The sequence below is a fragment of the Dendronephthya gigantea genome, unplaced genomic scaffold, assembly GCF_004324835.1.
Source record: "Dendronephthya gigantea isolate DGI-Jeju-01 unplaced genomic scaffold, DenGig_1.0 000089F, whole genome shotgun sequence".
Taxonomy (NCBI): Eukaryota; Metazoa; Cnidaria; class Anthozoa; order Malacalcyonacea; family Nephtheidae; genus Dendronephthya; species Dendronephthya gigantea.
The window spans coordinates 177,501-199,040 of NW_021163099.1; the positions used below are offsets into that span (position 1 = coordinate 177,501).

The 21,540-nt window shown below is 35.3% G+C and overlaps 2 protein-coding genes across 3 annotated transcripts in view; both read left to right on the forward strand.

Moving 5' to 3' along the window:
* LOC114533382 overlaps nt 1–993 on the forward strand; it is a 44,964-nt gene extending 43,971 nt beyond the window's left edge. For both annotated transcript variants that reach the window (XM_028554897.1, XM_028554898.1), the window contains one exon: nt 1–993. This exon is cut by the window's left edge and continues 661 nt beyond it. In XM_028554897.1, coding sequence (XP_028410698.1) covers nt 1–772 — 772 coding nt within the window. In that variant the 3' untranslated portion in view covers nt 773–993.
* Nucleotides 994–14,720: 13,727 nt separating this feature from the next.
* Nucleotides 14,721–21,457, forward strand: LOC114533366. Its single transcript, XM_028554876.1, has 3 exons — nt 14,721–14,850; nt 19,736–19,805; nt 19,890–21,457. The coding sequence occupies exon 3, from the start codon at nt 19,901–19,903 to the stop codon at nt 21,287–21,289; it is 1,389 nt and encodes a 462-aa protein (XP_028410677.1). The 5' UTR covers nt 14,721–14,850; nt 19,736–19,805; nt 19,890–19,900; the 3' UTR covers nt 21,290–21,457.
* The last annotated feature ends 83 nt before the right edge of the window (nt 21,458–21,540 follow it).

Sequence of the window (21,540 nt, forward strand, 5' to 3'; positions counted from 1 at the left end):
TAATGATGATGGTGGTGATGATGGGCATGATAATGATGATGGTGGTGATGATGATGAGCATGATAATGATGATGGTGGTGATGATGGGCATGAACGCGGTGGTTGTAGTGATGGTCAGGATCACGATGAAGATGATTGCGTTCTTCCGGCTACAAATGATCGTGGTAAATCACAAAAATACGGTTCTTACAGTACAATTTTTCTCATATTTTACCTCGTTATATTATGTTTCTTTTACTCCAGTACTGTTACCTTTTACGTTCCCTTGCTTGCGCAAGAACACTTCCACCTTCGATTCATTCATGTGAAAATGCTGTTCTTGGTGAGCTCTGTCTTTTGCATGGTTCTGTTCCTCGGGTACTATATTGCCGCAAAATATTACGATGAGGCACAAATGTTAGCTTTTTCAATGATAATGCAGATAATTGCAATATGGCTGTTAACCTATATTGCTTTTAGTTGGAACAGTGGGTTAGGTGTATACGGTGGTTATGTTCTCCTTCCTTACATCTGTCTTGGAATGCCATTTTTCTCATTTTCTTTGTGTTGTTCAGTCTTGTCGTATATCACCGATCCAAATAAGGCTGCTTTTTATCAGTCTATGTCAATCGCTGCACTTCACTTAGGAAACTTGCTGGGCCGTCTAATTTCATCTTATATTTTCACCGTAACGGAACTTTTGTGTTTTTGTCTCGGTCAGTTTGTATGCTGGCTTGTTGGAGCATTATGGTTTGCCCTGGAGTTTTCAAACATACGACGAACGGAGTTTTGATTTTGCCACGCTTCAGGTTTTAGTTACAAGCTATATTATGTTGCATGCAGTCATTATTTTAAGATATCGATAAATAATGTTAAGAACAAACAATGGATTTTAATTATTAACCTGCATGAAGGATGAACTGCAAAGTAAAGGTAAAAAACTGCTTTAACCTTACCGTGTTTACGTGATATAGCTGTATACATATATTGTCAATTTACTTTTTTCGTTATTGTTTTGCTATCTTTTCGATAGAGTATTTTCGCATGATGCACCTTATATTTTGAGAAATCTGTAGTTTTTTTGTTAATACATACAATTGAACCAATTTTTTTCGTACACCGTGTGTCCGGCTATCTCATGGTCGTTTACATTATTGTTATGTCAGTAGCAGAATGAGTGTTATAAATTCTCAGTATTTTTTAACTAACATGAGCGTTTTGAAGAAAAAATTCACTGTAAAAAGCACCGTTTTCCAAAGCAGACGCATTTCCAAGCTTTAATTGTTGGATTTGTAGAGCAATTAAAACGTGTCAATATAACTGGCTGTAATTCATTGTATTATCGAGTATATTCCTCTGAAAATCCTTGTAACAAATACTTGTAATTTTGTTAACATTGTACAATCCCTATCATTTTACCAATACGAATGAAGTTTGGAGAAACCACATTCCGATTTCCACATTTATTGTTGCAGTAAGCAACCCTGTATTTAAGCGACTCGTTATTCAGCAACTTATACGACAGAGTAGCAATGGCGCCGCCCGCAATAATTTTTGTTGAAGGAACAAATTCTGGGAAAGGTCCAGGATGAAATTAGTTTTTACTCTCTAGCTTTAGTAATTTTCAAAATTGTTAACCCTCCCTCCTTTTCATTGAATTTGGACAAATCTGAAAGCCGATTCTGGAAGTCATCGGGGGAGCCACTGTATAGCAGACGCGTATAAAAACTTGATCAGGTTGCAATATTACTGTTTGTTGAAACGTTGCAGCAGTGAGGTTAACAAGTCAGCACAAAATTGTTCAACCGACAATCGTTGCAACATACAACACGATATTAAAACAAAATAGGGAAAGGCCGGCTTTTAAACGTCATATTTCGTCGAGATTTATGTTGCTAGTGAATTCTTTTATTCGTTAATAACGACCAAATATAGCAAGTAGGACGTAAACAGCCCCTGCACGGGTCATTAAAAAACAGCCTGTAACAATAACGTTTCAAATGCATGTGCAACCGTCCATGTGAAATTCATTCACAATTATTTAGCAACCGCTTTGATCGCGACAAAATTCTTTGTCATGGGGTCAGTCGAAACAAACATTCGAAGGGATATTTCAAAAGAAATTTTTAAGATCGTTAATCGAAGAGAATAACTTGGAAACTGATCATTGAAATAGCTGGGTCGAGTGAGTATTATTCTAGCTATAATTTTTGTTTCCAATCATGTATATTATATCCATGGCCAGTAAGTGGCTCGAGCTAAGTTTTGAAATTATCATTTTTGTACATTCAGTACAAATTGATATTTGCCTATCAAAGGATCATCTGCTCAGAATTTTTGCTTTAAGGGAACCACCGCTGGTATAAGGCAGTGGCATAGCGAGTCGACAATTTAGTCATGCTATTCTAATATTTAGGTGTTTATTCACTCTTAAAACAATGAGTTTCTAAAGTAATGAATTATGATGATAACATAAAATTTGCATAGCATGCCAGGCTGGCTACGCCACTGTATAAAGGTATATGGTATATAAAGCTGTGAATTGCAGGGACATGCGGTCTAATTAGACTTCATTTCTCTTTTAACCGCTGTTTACGCTGGTTTTGCTATTTTTCTTCGCTGTCATAAAAAGTTAATCGCTGAAAGTTATTTATACCTAATACAACGGATTTATTCTTTATTTAAAAATAGGAAATATCAGCATCGTTAGGGAATGAGAATATCTTTTTATATGCGTGCAATATGAAGAACGTATAAGCCAATATTGAATCATGTAATGCGAATGACTGTCGCCTGTGTTCTAATCAGAAGACTGGTATCCGTTGCTGTATTGAATGTCGCTAATCCGGTTTCAATACTTCGACAATCAAGTTGCAACTTGAGACTTGAGAACCTCTTAAATGAATCAATAAAGGATAGCCGCTCGATTGCTTCGTTAAGTACCTAAAATATCAAGAAATATAGCCCTTTCAAGTCGAAAAGTAACAGTTACCATTGGGTTTGGTAGAAATGCCAAGATATATTATGTGTTGATATCGCTGCGATTTGAAAAGTATTTTCAGTATTACTACCTATAATATGCATGGTTACTGTATAATAATTAGTATTGAACAAATTTTGTGTCTTGGCAAATTTTTTATCTTGCCTAATTAGCAGTTAAGTTAATGCAATATACAATAAATGGCGTATATATTTCTGCTTTTTTTCAGTTAAACCCGTAATTAATTTAGAGGATATAATCGTTGTGAAATACTGAACATTCCGCCAAATAATTTTTTCCGTTTTTTTGAACGGTAGTGATTACATGCTCGTGACCTCGGTTTTTTGCAATTTTGCCTCAATCTTTTTCCGAATATTTCAGTTTTCAAAAGAAACTATGTTTCATCTTGTTATGATACTATTTGGAATAACTGAAAGATAGCACATTTTACCATATCAAGGGTGCAAAGTTGTCAAAATTTTATTCCAGAATTTATTTTATTTGCTTCAAAACACTCATATCAAACTCTCGCTTTACAAATAGTCTATATCGCGTTACAAGCGAGGATATACCCCCAGCAGTGCGCAATACAAACCCGTCCCAAATAAGCGCTTTTTCTGTTCGTGTGCCTTAGAAACTGAAGCTATCTTTCACTTAAACACGGATTATTAAATTTTGACCTATTCCGCACATTCTTTATTGTTTTTGGTAAAGATTCGTCGTATCCCGGACTTTGGCGGTTGAATGTCGCGGGCTATATAAGAATATTGGTCAAATATAACCGTTTAGAGCGGAAGTTGCTAATATAAGAGCGAAATATTTCTCTTCCTTACATTCGGAATTGAAATCTACATGTTTTGGCGCGTATTTTGATATGAATTTCGTACATATTCAACGTGAATTAGGTTCGGACCGATGGCCATGAACTGTAGGTATTTTGCGACATTGGTCGGCATTTGCATATGTTGTTCACACATTAATGCAGTCTCTGCTGTTGGTGATGTGAACACAATCAGAATGGAGGCCCGCCGTTTACTTACGAGATAAGCAGGCAAGAAAATTTTTATATTTTCATCTTGTATGCTTTAATATAGTACTGTTTAATACCACAGTTGTGTATATTTTGCGTCGGCAATAAATAGCGTCGGCAATAGCCTACGCTGCTGCAGTACACATTAACGATTTTCTGATGGATATATTGTGTATATATCATACATATAATATGCAGGAATAAGGGACATTAATATCGTTCACATCAGTTACCTGCGCGTGTAAGGGCGAATTTTAATCAAAAGGTTTTATTGTTATTGTTATTATCGGCTCTATCGTCTATATTGACGCGGCGGCCAAAACACGAGGCTTTTCATGCTGAAGAAACGGGAAAAATATTATCTTTGCCATAGCCCATAGGGTCGCCATTCATCAAAACGCAAATCGTATCCTTTAAAATGCGTACGAACACGTTTATTTTTTTTATCAATCTCTTTAATCTCAACCTCTTAAAGGTTATTGTCTTTCGCCTCCCGTTTAAGTGATTTTTTTCCACATCGAACCGCAAATTCGTGGACAAAACGTTGAGGTTTGCATAATGTGCGCTTTGGTCTAGACACCATATTGTTTTGCAAGGCGCGCATTTGTAATAGAAAAAACTGGACACTAGTTTGAGCAAATGTTCATCTCAATAGGGAAAAAGTTTGATATGGATAATTCGCGTCGCGTCAGTAAATCGCGACCAGCGTGTGGTAGGACTATAGTAACTTCTTTAAGTTGTTTTTTTGGAATGTATTCTGTTGTAATTAATTTTGCGGAAACGTCAACAAACCACGCTCACTTGTCTTCTATAACCCTCATTTCCTGCTAAATTTAACAGAAAATATATAATACTTCAATACAGAATATCAGCATTTATCTTTTATTGAAAGTTCCTTCCTTTTATACAAAAAAATAACCTAAAACAATATGAATTTGATTTCATAGGAGTAGAGTTTTGTTTTCGTCTATTCATTCATAATTCATAATAATTTTCTAGTTAGCAACACCTTCTGTCCTTAGATACATTAAAATAGGAATTTAGCAGGCTTTCAATTTCAATAATTAAATAAGACGGGAATTTCCTTCTTGATATATTTTTGCATTAACACGTTATGGTTAATACAGTACGTTGCTATGCTGAAGAGTTTGTCCCGCCACGTAAATTTTAAGTTTTTATCATTTTTCAATTATTTTTAAATCTATTGTGTTCACATATAATTAACACCAAAATATTAGTGACAACATGGGGTACATAAATAGTAGCTGCGTATTCAAATTCCGTATTTCGCAATTGCAATTTTGCAATCATTAAGTCCCAGTAATGTTTCTCAGGGGAGTCCTTGTTTCTATAGGCGACCGATCCCCAGCCTCATTATAAAGTTTCTCAGGCAGCTCCATCCATTCAGCTCCCTTACTCTACGCCCATGAATGCCACCATCGGTATAAGTTTGCACGTTTGGATGGACATTTTATCGAAAGAAAAGTTTTATTCAAATTTTTATTATTTAACACCCATGCGTTTATTATTACCCAGTGTCGAGCTAATTGGTTTTAATCATTTATTTCAAATATGACTTATAGTTATAAAGATTTATACTTTTACGTATACAGAGACTGTCCAGAAATAACCTAACAGAAACTGCGGTTAACCTAGGTCAGACCAATGGAGGTCGAACTGCGGTGAGAACGATGTTATATCTTCGATCGAACTCGAGCTCGGTCTGACAGACATTTCTTAAGATGTTTTCGATTCGATTATTCAGTTCTCGTTCTCAGCTGTTAATAACATTCCGTTTTGAAGCGAACGAAAACCAGGATCGTATTTTCCCCTTACGGTGGTCTGCGCCGGTTTCTATCGGTCTACCGCAACCGAACCGCAACCGTAGTGTTGGGTTATTTCTGGACAGTGCTGCATGTGTACGTGCGCATTAAAAACACGTAAGGGCATGGATAGCAGCCGTAATGCATAAAATAAAATGCCCCCAAACGATTGCTTCACGCGGTAAAGGAAAGAAATTTTAACTGTTTTTGCAATGGTGCACGTTTATTATTATTCTTGGTTAAAATTTTTAAATTTCGTAAGTAAACAGATTTAAACTAGTTTTCGCCTTTGGTCTCCGTTTTTTGATGCCTTTTTAATTTGGTCCCACGATTTAGACTTCTTCTTTCTTTTCAATGACTGTTTTGGGCCGTCCCCTTTTCCTTTTCCTCTAGTATTTATCACTCCAAGGCTCGGCGTCTTTGAAAAAAAATAAATTTCAAATTGTTGTTTGTTTCTCAGTTGATGTACAAATTTGATGTTTCTCAGTTGTTTCAATAAAGAATTATATCGCGATCTCTAAACAGGCCGTATCATGTAGAGCATAGCTAGAGCATGTAGAGCATTGTGCTTTTCTACATTAATTTTAGTCTCTACATCCTCATCCGAAGTTCTGAAGTTCTGAATCTCTTGTATTGGTGACGATGCCTCCTAGAAAGTCGAAGGGCTCAAATCGTTTTAATTCTTGGGCTTGTTACATGCATGATATGTCTCATGTGGTAGTAAAAGAGTTTATCCTCATCTTTTTGGTGATGGATGCGTTCACTTTCAGTCCTACTTTAGAAGCTTCGTTCTGAGGGGATTGAAATTTCTGGCGTGAAAAGGCCGCCTTTTCACTCAGTAATACTAGGTCATCAGCAAACTCTCGATCTTCTAAGACCTTGGTTATACGTCGCATTTTTCGCGCCTCGAATGCAATTCAAACAATAGATAATGAGATGATAAACCTCATTAAGATTCATTAACATCTCATTATCTTTTGTTCAAATTGCATTCGACGCGACCAAAATGCGACGTATAATCTACATAGGAAGATTTTTATTCGTGATGTGTCGCGTGTAATTGGACTGTTAGTATCTAGTTTTCCTGGGGTTATGTTTGGCCCTTTGTATTATCGAGCCTTGGAAGAAGATAAGATACTAGCCCTGAAGTTATGCAAACTTTGACAGCTATATGAGGCTATCACAACATGCTGTTGATGAACTTCAGTGGCGGATAGCTTCACTCCCCACAGCATACAATGTTGTTAGTCATGGAACACCAGACATTGTGATTAATACTGACGCTTCCTTGTCTGGTCGGGGTGGGGTATTGAATGACCTCCCCTGTGGGGGGAATTGGTCAATAATAGAACAGACCTGTCATACAAATTATTTAGAGTTGCTTGCGGTTCTGTATACAATGCAGTCATTTCAGACTCAGTTGCAGAACAAACATGTCAGGGCTCTAATTGACAATACTACTACTGTAGCTTGTATTACACATACGGGTACAAGCCATCAATATTTGTGCAATCGAATCACCAAAACCATTTGGGATTGGTGCGTTGGTCACCAAATTTGGTTATCAGCCGCTCACATTCCTGGGATTGAAAACGTCCTTGCAGACAGAGAGTCACGTAAATTACGTGATGAAACAGAGTGGATGCTTAATTCCACAGTCTTTCGTAAAGTATTGGAAACGTTGAATTTGATACCAAATATTGATTTATTCGCTTCTCGTCTTAACCACCGGGCTGAACGTTATGTATCATGCCAACCCACAAGCAGTGGCTGTGGATGCTTTTTCCATTAATTGGAAAGTCTATAGTTCATTTTATTCTTCCCAACTTTTAGATTAATAAACGCAAGTGCTTCAGAAAATTCAAGAACAACAGGCAACGGGGTTGCTGATCGTTCCGGATTGGCCAACACAAATTTGGTACCCCAAATGAATGCGAATGCTAATGGATCATCCATTGTTAATACCACCACGAGAAAAGTTACTTCATCTTCCATACAACCCACAAAACGTTAATCAACTGTACAAAACAATGTGGCTGTTGGCATGTCATTTATCAGGCAACGCCTCGAAAACGTAGGTGTCCCAGAGTAAGCTTCCAAATAATTATATCCTCAAGTCAAGGAGAACCTCTACGCAAAAACAGTATAGCTCAAACAATGGGAGGTTTTCTGCCATACCCGAGGGATTAATCCAGTTTCGCCTCCTCTCGAGCTTGCCTTAGAATTTTTAGCCTAACTTGCAGATCGGGGTCTTGGTTATAGCGTGGTTAACGGCGCGGAGCGCCCTATCATCCTTTCTGATACTATCAGATAAAACTGTTTTTGGACAACACCCCTATGTTAAAAGATTATCAAAAGGTGTATTCAAGACTAAGCCCACTCTGCCTCGTTATTCCTGTGTTTGGGATGTCGAAACTGTGCTGAAATATCTGCGAAATCTTGGGAATAACACATTACATAGTTTGAATGTCCAGGATATGGTACTAAGTGAGACAAAATGCGTCGTTTTGTTGACCAGTTTGTTTAAAACATCTGCACCTAATAGACACAAGACATACATTGAACTTTTGGCCTCCCCGCCAGATCTAAAGTTGTGTGTGATAAACTGCCTGATGGCCTATCTAAAACGAACAAAACCTCATCGATGTGGAACTTGCCAATTATTTTTGAGTATTCAAAAGCCATTTGCAGCTGTATCTCGTGATACAATCTCAAGATGATTGAAAGCGGTTTTAAAGATGTCAGGCATTGACAGCACTACATTTGCGTCCCGTAGTACACGAACAGCATCTGCTTTCTGTGCCAAAGCAAAAGTACTCCCGTCGCATGTGATTATGGCGGCCGCTGATTGGCATTCTTAGTCTACTTTTACGAGATATTATGATAAATCTGTTGTTAAAGAAAGCTTTGCTGCGAAACTTTTAGAACGAAAGGCTTAACTTTATATCTACATTTGTTGAATTGTTAATGGTTATCGTGTTGGGATTTCATTAAAAGCTTATACAAAACATTTTATTGCCAATGTATAATATCGCTTCTGCCTCATAGCCAACGCTTTAAAATCTCGTGAGCAGCAAAATCTTGTGACTCTGCACTCCCACCAGTGACTCATAGAATCACGCTCAAACTTCAACTTACAGGTAAGTTTCGTTTAACCTAAATTTATCTACAGGGTGTCTCAAAAAAACGAAAACTATTGAAATCACTCATTGTTAAACTTTGAATCCCGTTTATATATAAATATAAAAATTGAAATTTTGAATATGAAAATATGCTCATATGAATTTGGAACAATCTGAGCTGGAGAAAACCAATACAGCTCTAAAGCGCAATAGATATAAGCACCTCTTGGGATTGAAAATGGCTCTTAATCCTTAATTTAAAAGCCTTAAAGTCATTTTAAATGAACTGCAAACCCTAACAATATTAATATTCTTGCATATTTAAGTGGTATTGGTCTTGCACTATTGCAATTACGGGTAATTTTTGGGTAATTTGCTTAGGAGGCTGATTAGCAAAAAAAGACCCTCTAATGAAATCAAGCCTTTGTTAGAATCTGATTGCCTTAATATTATAATAAACCCAATTGAAAGCCAGACGTTTTATTTAAATGCCTCAACCTAATAACTATATGCTGTTTACACACCACTGCGTTGTTCATGCATTCAAATTCCCATTGCATGGGACACCCTGTAATTTTACAATGTTTTGCCAGATTTAAGTTTTACGTCTTTACAATGTCCTATCTTAACTGGGGAGGAGGGGTTGCAATACCAAAGTTTTACCGACGAGCACGTGGCACTTGAAGCGCATTTAAAGAAAGCTTACAAGCAGTGAGAACCGAATGTCTTCACAAAAACTTAATGCATTTCCATCGGTATTTGTGGCAGAAAAGCCTCAACTATGGCTTCTCAAAGTGTACGTACTTGGACATTACATGCATAATTTGAGAATATTTTTTATCACTTTAAACGTTAACGATTTATCAACAGACGAGTGAGACGACATTTCTAATGATCGCAAGTAAGGAACTTGAGCAAAATTATGCTTTAAACTGACGTTTGTGCATGTGCTATTACCGACCGACACCGTATTTTTTCCTACTTAGCACCAGGCTAATACGAATAAAAAGATCACAGTAAACAGGAAAATACTTGTGTTCAACGAAATGAAGGAAAGACTGTGCCTCTCAGCCACAATATCGAACCAATTCTCCGTGACGGAAAATACCGGATAACAGTGGCGTACGGGAGACGATAATTGGGGGGCACATATTTTCATATATTCATGTGGTGCAAGATGATGTTCTTTTCCAACACATTGCCTTTACAGGTCTGTTAACATGAAAATATGAATATGTCCCCCCCCCCAAATTATCGTCTCCAGTACGCCACTGCCGGAAAAGCTCCAGACACTGGCGGATATAACGAGGAGAATATATGATTCATCTTTGCGGGAGAAGAGTCTAGTTGGCGCCTTCAGTAGATCCACTTCATGCAAAGACAAGGACTAAAGGAGGTAACAATATCCCAATTCAGATGTTCAGTTGACATGTTTCATGATATATTAGATTATGCATGTGTATCTCTAAACTGTTAATGCAAATTGGATAATTGTTAATAGTATAGGTCACATAAAAATTCACTTCAGGCAAAATTAGTATTTTTTCACTTTATTTCATGCGTATTAATTTAAACTACTCACAATGCTAAATGAACTTCAGTTGCACAAGTATATGGTCAGCAGTTTACACGTATATAATCTACCATGAGATAAAATATATATATGAGGCATATTCGTACATACATATATCACAATGTTAGAATTTTCTCTATGTCATAGAATTGCCCGCCCGTGTCATTAGCATATTAACAAAGCGCAGCAACAAGTATTGTATTACTTGAAAATAAAATTAATCTTTCAGACCTCAAGAGGTAAACACTTTTAATAAAAGCCTTCTTTATTTGAGGCTTCCAAAGCAAAGACTTCTCGAAAAAACCAGAAATAACTTATAGCATCTAAACTATGCCACAGATATAACAAGAATGTATGAAGATTATACAAAATGTCAAACTATGAGTATGAATTCGTGTAATCGACTGATCGCAAGTACGTACTGTATATTTTATAGCTCTGCAGCAATATCTGTAGTGGTTAGCGACTAGTGATATGGAAAACATACACACTTTATACCTTTATTGCATAGCTATAATTCATTCCTGTGTATATATATATATATATATATATATATATATATATATATATATTTATATATATATATATATATATATATATATATATATATATATATATACTAGCTTCATGCATCCCTATTCCTTAGCTGTTATCTCCAAATTAAAAATCAAACAATCTGTCAATGCCTTGCGGCAATCTCCAGCACTGAAATGATACACAGAAAACATATTAGCAGAACTATAAAAGAGAGACAAAGGAACATTTCATGGTGTCGACTTTCTTAGCCTGGTACCTTTGTGCCAGAAAAAAATTATTAATCTTCACAGCAACTAATTATTAATATCAATGTCTACCTGAATCACTAGCTTTGTTAGGTTCAGAGTAAGGATTCATGTTGTCTCAAAACACAGATCTTTAATGAAACATTATCATTTCACAATTTACCATATAGGGACATATTAGCAGAACTATAAAAGAGAACTGTAGGAACATTACATGGTGACATTTTTGGCCTAGCACCTTTGTGCCAGAAAAGCAGTATCAATATTCACAGCAACTAAATATCACTGTCCACCTGAATCCCTAGCTTTGTCAGCTTCAGAGTAAAGATTCGTGTCAGGATTTGGAATAATTTCTGTTGTCTCAAGACACAAATCTTTAATGGAACATCATCATTTGACAATTTACCATCTAGGAAGAATGGATACTATCCTTTCATCGTTTCCGCGCCATTTTTAATAATCCTTCAAAATATGAAATTCCTATAAACAATATATACGTATCTTGTATAAATCTGATTATCGAAAGATTTGTCGGTAAAAACGAAGTCCTGCTGCTCCAGACCATGACAGCCATATCCGGAGGAATCTTTTGGGAAAATCACTTGTCAAAACCGACATTTTCTTGAAACGTAGAAGAACATATTTTCTTCCATTCGGAAACAAAAATAGGCAAGTTTAATATGTGATTATTAATTTTATGCATTCTAAGAAATTATGTAAGTGTCAAAGACATTTGTAATATCTGGCCTTTTCTTTGAGTTTGCTTTGAAAGCACCCGATGCAGACTATATGATTGTATTCTATATTTTTATCTGCTGTTTGCGTCTTCAAACATTCCCCAGATGAAAAGATCACGTGTCTTTTTCACTGAGTTTCAGTACCGAGATCCAGATACTATTATAGAGTTTTATAATAATATAAAAAACATATTTCTAACCACTCTTCCGAGACAAGGAGGAAATCACTTAGTGTATTTTTCTTGGCTGTCACAACTTTCATGTGGCAGTGCATGTAGCCGTATCCTATTATTTTTCTGCCTGTAAAAGTCCATTTCTTCGAATGCAAATTTTTTTCGGAATCTCTAGAACAAGTTCATGAAACGTGTATTTATGAAAAGCTGGTTTGGCTTTTTTTTGCACTGCTCATAATAAGCTCAATATACGCTTAACATATGTAGGCCGAAACAAGGTGAAAAAATTGGAATGCCAACTTTGCGCATCTAAATTGATATTGAGAAACAAGCTCATCTCAGTGTTGAAAGCTTTACAACAATAATCTATAAATGTTTTTAATGTTGAGGGTCACTGCTCTTAAAATTAACAAACACTTCTAAATTTATTGCCTTTAAGTTGGATTGTTATAACTGCTTTATAGTATGAAAGTATAGTCAGTTTGATAGGCAGGTAGGTTTACGATTTTTAACTAAATGCTGCATGGTTTCCGCGAAGGTTCATTGAAACATTAAACCATCGGCTAAGATCGTGGAAATGGAATATGCAGATTTCCGCAACTAATTTGCATAATTGTGTAAAATTATAGGATTGCAACTGCACTAGTATAAAATACTGTATGTTACAATTAGCTTGGTTGTTTTTTTGTAGGTAAGGGAACACTGAAGTTTCTAGTGTATTATGTAATTTCTGCATTGTCATAGGTTTATGTAATTTCCTGTCAACAAGCGTTCTACATGCATGCTTTCAACGTGATAAATAACTATACCACTTTGCCTTAATGGTAATGCAGTAAAAAAACTGATAAAACAATATAAATAACCAATTAAAGTAATAAATAATTACACCTATAACTTCTAGTCCTGCCGTTCATTTATATCCTTTATATTGCAACATTTTTGTCGCCGGAAAACATTCGCGCATTTTCTGCCACTTCTGTATTCGGTAGGCAGATTTTCCGGATTATCGGTACTGATGTCAATAGTAATTTTTTTATCTGTTTGCTAACTTGCCATCGCGAAAGTATAAAAAAATGGTGCTCTAGCTTGCAATTTTTCATTGCCAACAACAATAGAATTAACACATTAAGATATTTCCAGAACTAACAATGTTTCGGTGAATAAAGATTTATTATTTTCCATACCGAATGTGTATCAAATTCATGCTAAACAGTTAGCCTAGCTGCTAACTATTGTTTGATCCTCATATGAAGAAAAAAAATCACAGGAAACAGAGAACTATATACAATGCCGTGTAATTTAGCTTCAGTATCGAAACAATATGGATTATACGAAGTTCAAGTACGGAAGCATTCAGATAATCCAGAAAATAGCAACGATAACGGCAACAATATATTACACAGCTGAATGCCTTTTTACGCACTACTCGAGTGAATGTTGGCATGTCATTATAGATGAGAACTATTACTATATTCTACTGGCCTTGAGTAAGAGATCTGAGCAAGAATTTATTCGCCATAGTAATTTTGAACGAGAGAAGCAGTGTTACACCTAACATTGTTGAGCATTTTTTTCCAACATAAAAAATCAAGACCAAAGGCAAAATAATCTCAATGCTTGCTACTAGTTTTGAGAGAATTGAAGATCATGAAAACAGAATTTCCAAAGCTGATCGATGAAGCTTGAATTTTGAAAGTTTGCATGTCATTATAGATGAGAACTATTACAATTCTACTGGCCTTGAGTAAACGGTTGAGATCTGAGCAGGACTTTATTAGCTGTAGTAACTTTGAATGTGGGAAGTAGTGTTGACACCGTTGACGAGCAATTTTTTACAACATAAAAAATCGAGACAAAAGGGAAAATAATCTCAACTCTGCCGTTGTTAGATTAAACATTTTTAATTTACGTTTGTATTCACGTAAAAATGCGTACGGATGAAAATTAACTTTCTCATGCAACAATGTTCAACAGCGTCCATTCAATAGCTAATTACTTTTTTCGGATTGATAGATATTGCATCCGATGTCTTTAAATAAATATATAAAAATTAAGACGATTATTGGATTCTACATTTGCATAAAATAAAGAATTATTCAGACGTTAAACAATGCTAACCTGAGCTTCGCTTCAGCAGTAAAAATTGACCTTGGTCTGAATAATTAGCAGTTATTCTGCGAACTCGAGTCGTATATGAGCTGATAGTACTTTTTATATACACAAACTGGTGTGCTATTATCAACTAAAGCTTGGATTTCTGTTCACTCAACTCCTCAAATCATTCGGCCATTTTGTTTACTTTCTCTACTAGACAGATATATGAGGTAATATCTGTCTAGTAGCCAACCAATGAGATTGCAGCATACCTCGTATTTGGCGCTTGTGTATATAATAATTCCTGATATCATGCTCTGCCTCATCCAATAAGAGTTCGATATTCACATGTGACATTGTCTGGTTTCATTGCGCATGCGTGGTGTTCTTTTTCTTTAGTGGAAAGATTATCACCGCACCCACTAGGCAGATGTTCACTTGGCTTATGGCAAGCAACACGTCCAAATCGGAGCTGAGATTTGTCTCATCCAGGGAAATCTTTTGGATAATCCATCCCAACCCAGTAACTGAGGTCTATATGCAGTTATAACTTGAAGGTAATTCTTTGTTTTATTAAAAAAATAATTTACTTTTGATACGACTATATAATGTTTTTAATCGTTTCAATGAATTCTGAAATTTTGTCAGAATTTTTGTCACGGGACGAAACACCTTTTATAAAGTCGAGGTCTTTTAAAACAGAGAAGTGTGCGGGTAAAACCTTAATATTTAAAAGATCACACAATAGCCTTATGAGCCACATACTGGTTTTCAAAAGAAAATGAGAAACAATATAGGGTCCGGTAAAATAATCATGAATGCCAGGGTGCATGTTATACTTAACATAGCAAAACAGTTCTGTTTGTTTTTCAAAGTAATATTATACCTCAATTTTGTGAACTTTATTGCTTCAGAACTTGTTGTTCAGAATTTTTTTTCAGGCTAATCCGGCAGCAGTCTGCATTGCATAACAATTGTATCGTTACGTAACGCCACCTATAATATGATAATGGTACTTAGGTTACCCTATGTACTTCGAGTGGTACTTCCAATTACTCTTATCAGAACACACCGCTAGTATGTTTACTGCTCAAATTAAGGTGTGTTGTCCAACAGCGAAGATTGCAAACTATTTTATTAGTTTGAATTTGTTACATTGCATTGGACTAAATTTTGATAATCCATCTTCAAGGACGGAATCCAACTACACGAAAATAACGTCCAGCGTTGCTTGTCGTCATTTTATTCCCTTTCTGTGTGTACAGCCTGTGTTGCATTTCAACCGTGACGTGAAGAAACACCTCTATTACAATGTTAAATATCAGGTTTCGCTCTGTCGATACAATTTCTAGAGGGGCATGTTTGTATTTTCTTTTTTGAAATTTTCTTTTTTAAAATTGTGGTTTAATTTCACAGTTTGCTTTTCTTTTGAAAATTCAACTACACGAATATACATGAATTATAAGCGACTTTGAAAGCTTAAGTCGAAGTATGCCTAACCGTTCTAGTTTCCATAATTATATCCATCACATCAAATGAATTATGCATATGAGTATATTTGTGTTCAACATGCTGCATTCATGGGAACTAAGCATTTACCAAATTGTTATCCATAGAGACAAACTCGCGTTGCTTCCATCCAAAACGTATAACACAAGGATGCACCGACCTCGATGTCTATTAATACAAACTTGCCAAATTACATTTAACACAAGTTCGGAAATCACTGCTTTACTTTCGATAATCGATGTTACAAAAGCATTGTCAATATAAGCGGATCGGAAGATCTAATTTTTGTGATCCCCGAGCAGGCGCGGAGCGCCTTCGAGAGTACTAAATCCGCTCGGAGATTAAGAATTACATCCGGAACCCGGAACGGACGGTCGACGTTGGGTGGTTTTGTAAGTTATGCGCATGCGCGAGTAACGTCTCGTAATCAACAAACCTTCTGATTGGCTAAGACAGAAAGTTTGTATTTCAATGAGAACGTCAGCAATTTAACTGTTTTTTCGTAATTCGTAAACATTTTTGTAAAAACGTTTCATAAACTTTGTGCAAAGAATTAAAACGAAAGAAAAAAGATATATGAAGCATGACAGGTAGCAAAGATGAACATAAATACAGTCAAGACAAAGCCATGTAAGAAGATAATTCATAATCTGCAAGCTTATAAATGTTTTCAAAGGGTACGTACTTACTTTGTTTATTTCGTATTTGTTTCGCGGTATTAAAGGATGAGCCGTATTTGTATACTTTTCAGCTTTGTATGCCGTTTATTTGTTAAATTTTCAACTTTGTATATTTTTTTGTCTGTAAAGATTTTGTACTGTTTTAATCGTTTGAAACTTCGATTTTAAACGGTTACTTAATCGCTGGCATGGTATAATGCAGCAAAATTGAACGGGCTATGTTTACACCAGCTTCATGATTATTTTTGTATTGAATGATGCAAACATTAGCTATACTGAATATGCTCGATAAATATAATAAGACTGATTTGAGTTTTGTGTCATTTCATAATATAAGTTTAGGTCATGTTAACTTAGGAAATTGTGTACTTGGTTCAAAATAGCGAGGGGTTGCTGCATGCATGCATTTCCAGTATATTTCCAAATAAAGGTTTCCTATTGTTAAGATTGTTATTCTTGCAAGCAGAGTTTTATTGTGAAACACAAATTTGATGGTCAGAATCATAAGACCACGAGATTTTCATAATAGAAGTGGAAACATAATGGGTATTGCAATTATCGTACCTCAATTTTGTGAACTTTGTTGCTTCTGAACTTGTTGAATATTTTGTTTTCAATCTAATCCGGTAGCAGTCAGCATTACATCTGTATCGTTACGTAACGCCACTTGATAATTATGATAATGGTACTTAGGTTACCCTATATCTGTACATACTTCGAGTGGTACCGGCTTCAAAGTACTCTAATCAGTACACCGCTAGTGTATATTTATTCCTCAAAATTAAGGTCCCAAACTATTTTATTAGTTTGAATTGGGTAAATTGAATATGAAAAAGTTTGATAATTCATCTTCAACGACAAATGAAAATTAGAATATGCTTTAATATTAGACAACTATTCGATAAAACATACCGAAATATAATTGTCTGCAAAATTGCAATACACAGAGAGAAACAATAACGGGGCTTGGATAAAAGCATGTAAATCAGGGAGTCTTTATAGTTGATGAATGCTTGCAGATTATTTTATCAACATAAATTTCCAGAACGCACAAAATTCCCAGAAGCAAAGCACCGTATTTTAGCATAACTATCATTATGTAAAGAAATCAAATCAGAGCCTTTAGTCTGAACTCGGCATTTCCTAATGTTAGGTAAGTGCGAGAACGCTGCATGCAGCACGTTAAGTATAACAGCCAATCACGTCAATTTTTTATTATAATCCGTCATATCTCATACAAAATTTATCAGAAATTTAATACCTTTGTAAAAGCTCTTTCTGTGCAAGGTGGCATCTTCATTCGAAAGTTTGTAGCTAATAACTACACGCAAATAACGAGCAGCGTTTTTTGTCGTCATTTTTTTTTCCTTTCTGTTTGCACAGCCTCTGTTGCATTTCAACCGTGTCGTGAAAGACCGGTTATTAAAATGTTAAATATCAAGTTTTGCTATTTCCGGATTATCTATACAGGGTCAAGCTTAAAGACCTTATATAAAATATGTATTTTCTTTTTTAAAATCGTGCTTTAATTTCAAAACTATGCTTTTCCTTTGGAAATTTCAACTACATGAATACTTGAATACTTGAATTTTTAGCGTCTTTGAAAGCTCAAGTCGTTCTAGTTTCTATAATTATATCCATCACATTAAAAATTAATTATTCATATGAGTATCTTTGTGTTCAACATGCTGCATTCATGGGAAGTAGGCATCTACCAAATTGTCACGCATAGAGACAAACTAGCGTTGCTTCCGTCCAAAATGCACCGACCTCGATGTCTATTAATACAAACTTAGACAAATTACATTTAACACAATTTTGGAAATCACTAGCTGCTTTACTTTTGATAATTGATAATACCAAAGCGATCAGAAAATCTAATTTTTGTAATAGATTTCCCAATAAAAGTTTGACATTGTTAAGATTGTATTCTTGCGAGCAGAGTTTTATTGTGAAACACAGATTTGATGGTGAGAATCATGAGACCACGACATTTTCATAGAAGTGGAAATTAGATAGTAAAGACTCGTGAATTGTAATATTCTTTTGTCCAAGCAACTTTTTGTTCAAATAGCACCACTTTTAGCCCATGGAATTGCAGTATTTGCCAAACATTACAAAATAAATGTATTTAATTAATAAGAGTATTTGCACTGAATTGAGTGTAATTAATGATGTTCTACAGTGGCGTCGCAAGATTGATGAGTGAGTGAGGGTGGGGTTATATTCAAATGTCATTGAATGTACTAATAATTAATTTGTTCATTTATTCTCAAATTGATTCTTTTTACAGTCTGTGAACATGTACACGAATAAATAATACTGATATGTCCATCCCACTTTTGATGTCCGAATTTGTCGTTCAAATTTAGATGCTTTAAAATATATTGATATTTGTTTTTTAGCCCCTCTTCATTTTTTTTCTACTTTTTCATAAATTTTATACGCTAATTGAGTTGCATTCAAACTGATTGGTTTTTGTTGATCAGTTAACTAAAAAATACTGAACCCCATTTTCGTTGCATATATATATATATATATATATATATATATATATATATATATATATATATATATATATATGTATATTTATATATATATATATATATAAATATATATATATATATATATATATATATATATATATATATATATATATATATATAAATATACATGTTCTCTCATACTTTCTAGAATAAAGTCTAGAAAGTGTCGACCTTATGTAGTCTTTTGGGTGAAGAAGCACTCTCGAGGGAGGAAATAAATTTTGAGCCTTATTTTAATAATGTAAATGTTAAACTTTTTTACGTTGCGTTTAAACTTGTGGTGCAATATTTGCGATATGGCAACGTAATTTTCAAGTATGGAAATTGATGCTATCAGACAAAAATTATGATACATTTTCTCTTGAAAATACCTATACACTATTCAAATGAGAATCTCCCACGCTCTCCACGCGTATTTTTAGAGCTGTATAGAAAAACGGAAAATATTTTCTTTAATAAATTACTGCATGCTAACCTGAACTCTTACAGCTCATGTAATTTCTCAATGTTTCCATTCCCTTATCATTTACTTAACGTTCTTTATTAAAACCAATCCTTTGTGAAACTGTGACAGAATATAAAATGTTCTTGTTATACTTTGACTACTTTGTCTTTGGTTTTCGCACTTGCAAAATCGACGTTTGACGTTGCATTAATTTTGTATCCGTGGACATATTATTGAACTAATTTTACTCATTTATTCACAGACATCTTTACCACTTATTCCCTGCGATAAATGACTCAATTGGTTTAGAACACTCGGGTACTTGCGCTTTGGTAAGTGGCTTTAGCTTATAAATTAATTTAACATTTAATCTACTTTGTAATTATAAAAGCATCGTTTCTCTTTCTTTTCTGCAGTGCAATTAGATATGGAAATAACATATTTGAAGACATGGATATTCTTCGCAATGATTATACGCCAATTCATAGATGGGGCAGAAGAATACTTTATCGCACCGACAGCTTGGTATTATATCAAATCTCTTGGACAGAATATGCTTTTTCTCGGACTTGTCATGTCTGCTTTCCAATTTAGTGCACTCCCGTCCAGCCCTATCCTCGGCGAATTGGCGGATAGACTTGGATACAGTAGATGTATTATTATCGTCAGTCTATTTTTGAAGTTTGTTGCATATATATTGTATGCAATTCCAGTCTCGGCATATTTTCCACTAATTGGAAGAATTTTGGGCGGGCTCACGGATGGTTCTATCGGGGTCGTCTATGGGCAAATAATATTGTACACACCACAGAAACATCGAACACAAGTCTTCTTAATATTGGATGGAGTTTTCACCGTGGGAACCCTCTTGGGCCCGGCAGTCAGCGTGTTTTTGATCTTTAATGTGAATATCTTTGGCTGGAAGATCGACGCTGGTAACTCACCTGGAATCGTTCTTTCACTTTTATGGTTGGGAATGTTTGTAGTCTCTCTGTGGTTTCCCAGTGAGTTTGGATCAACAAAGGTTACAGTTGATAAAAGTGATCAAGACCAACATATGGTTGTTGATGGCAATGATAAGGATGGTGGTGGTGTTGATGAACATGATAATGATGATGGTGGTGGTGATGGGCATGAACGCGGTGATTGTAGTGATGGTCAGGATCACAATGAAGATGATTGCATTCTTCCGGCTACAAAAGATGGGGTTAAATCACAAAAATATGGTTCTTACAGTACAATTTTTCTCATGTTTTACCTCGTTATATTATGTTTCTTCTACTCCAGTACTGTTACCTTTTACGTTCCCTTGCTTGCGCAAGAACACTTCCACCTTCGATTCATTCATGTAAAAATGCTGTTCTTGCTGAGCTCTGTCTTTTGCATGGTTCTGTTCCTCGGGTATTATATTGCCGCAAAATATTACGATGAAGCGCAAATGTTACTTTTTTCAATGATGATGCAGGTAATTGCAATATGGCTGTTAACCTATATTGCTTTTAGTTGGAACAGTGGGTTAGGTGCACACGGTGGTTATGTTCTCCTTCCTTACATCTGTCTTGGAATGCTATTCTTCTCATTTTCTTTGTGTTGTTCAGTCCTGTCGTATATCACCGATCCAAATAAGGCTGCTTTTTATCAGTCTCTGTCAATCGCTGCACTTCACTTAGGAAACTTGCTGGGCCGTCTAATTTCATCTTATATTTTCACCGTGACGGAACTTTTGTGCTTTTGTCTCGGTCAGTTTGTATGTTGGCTTGTTGGAGCATTATGGTTTGCCCTGGAGTTTTCAAACATACGACGAGCTGAGTTTTGATTTTGCCACGCTTCAGATTTTAGCTACATGTCTTATTGTTATGCTGCATGCAGTTATTATGTTAAATTATCGATAAACAATGTTAAGAACAAACAATGGGTTTTAATTTCTAACCTGCATGAAGGATGAACTTCGAAGTAAGGATAAAAAACTGCTTTAACCTTACTGTGTTTTCGTGATATAGCTATATACATAGGTTGTCAATTTACTTTTGTCATTATTGTTTTGTTATCTTTTTGATAGAGTATTTT

What these genes read in the sequence shown, in the direction of transcription:
- LOC114533366 (XM_028554876.1), top strand. Translation starts at nt 19,901, where the DNA reads ATGGAAATAACATATTTGAAGACATGGATATTCTTCGCAATGATTATA.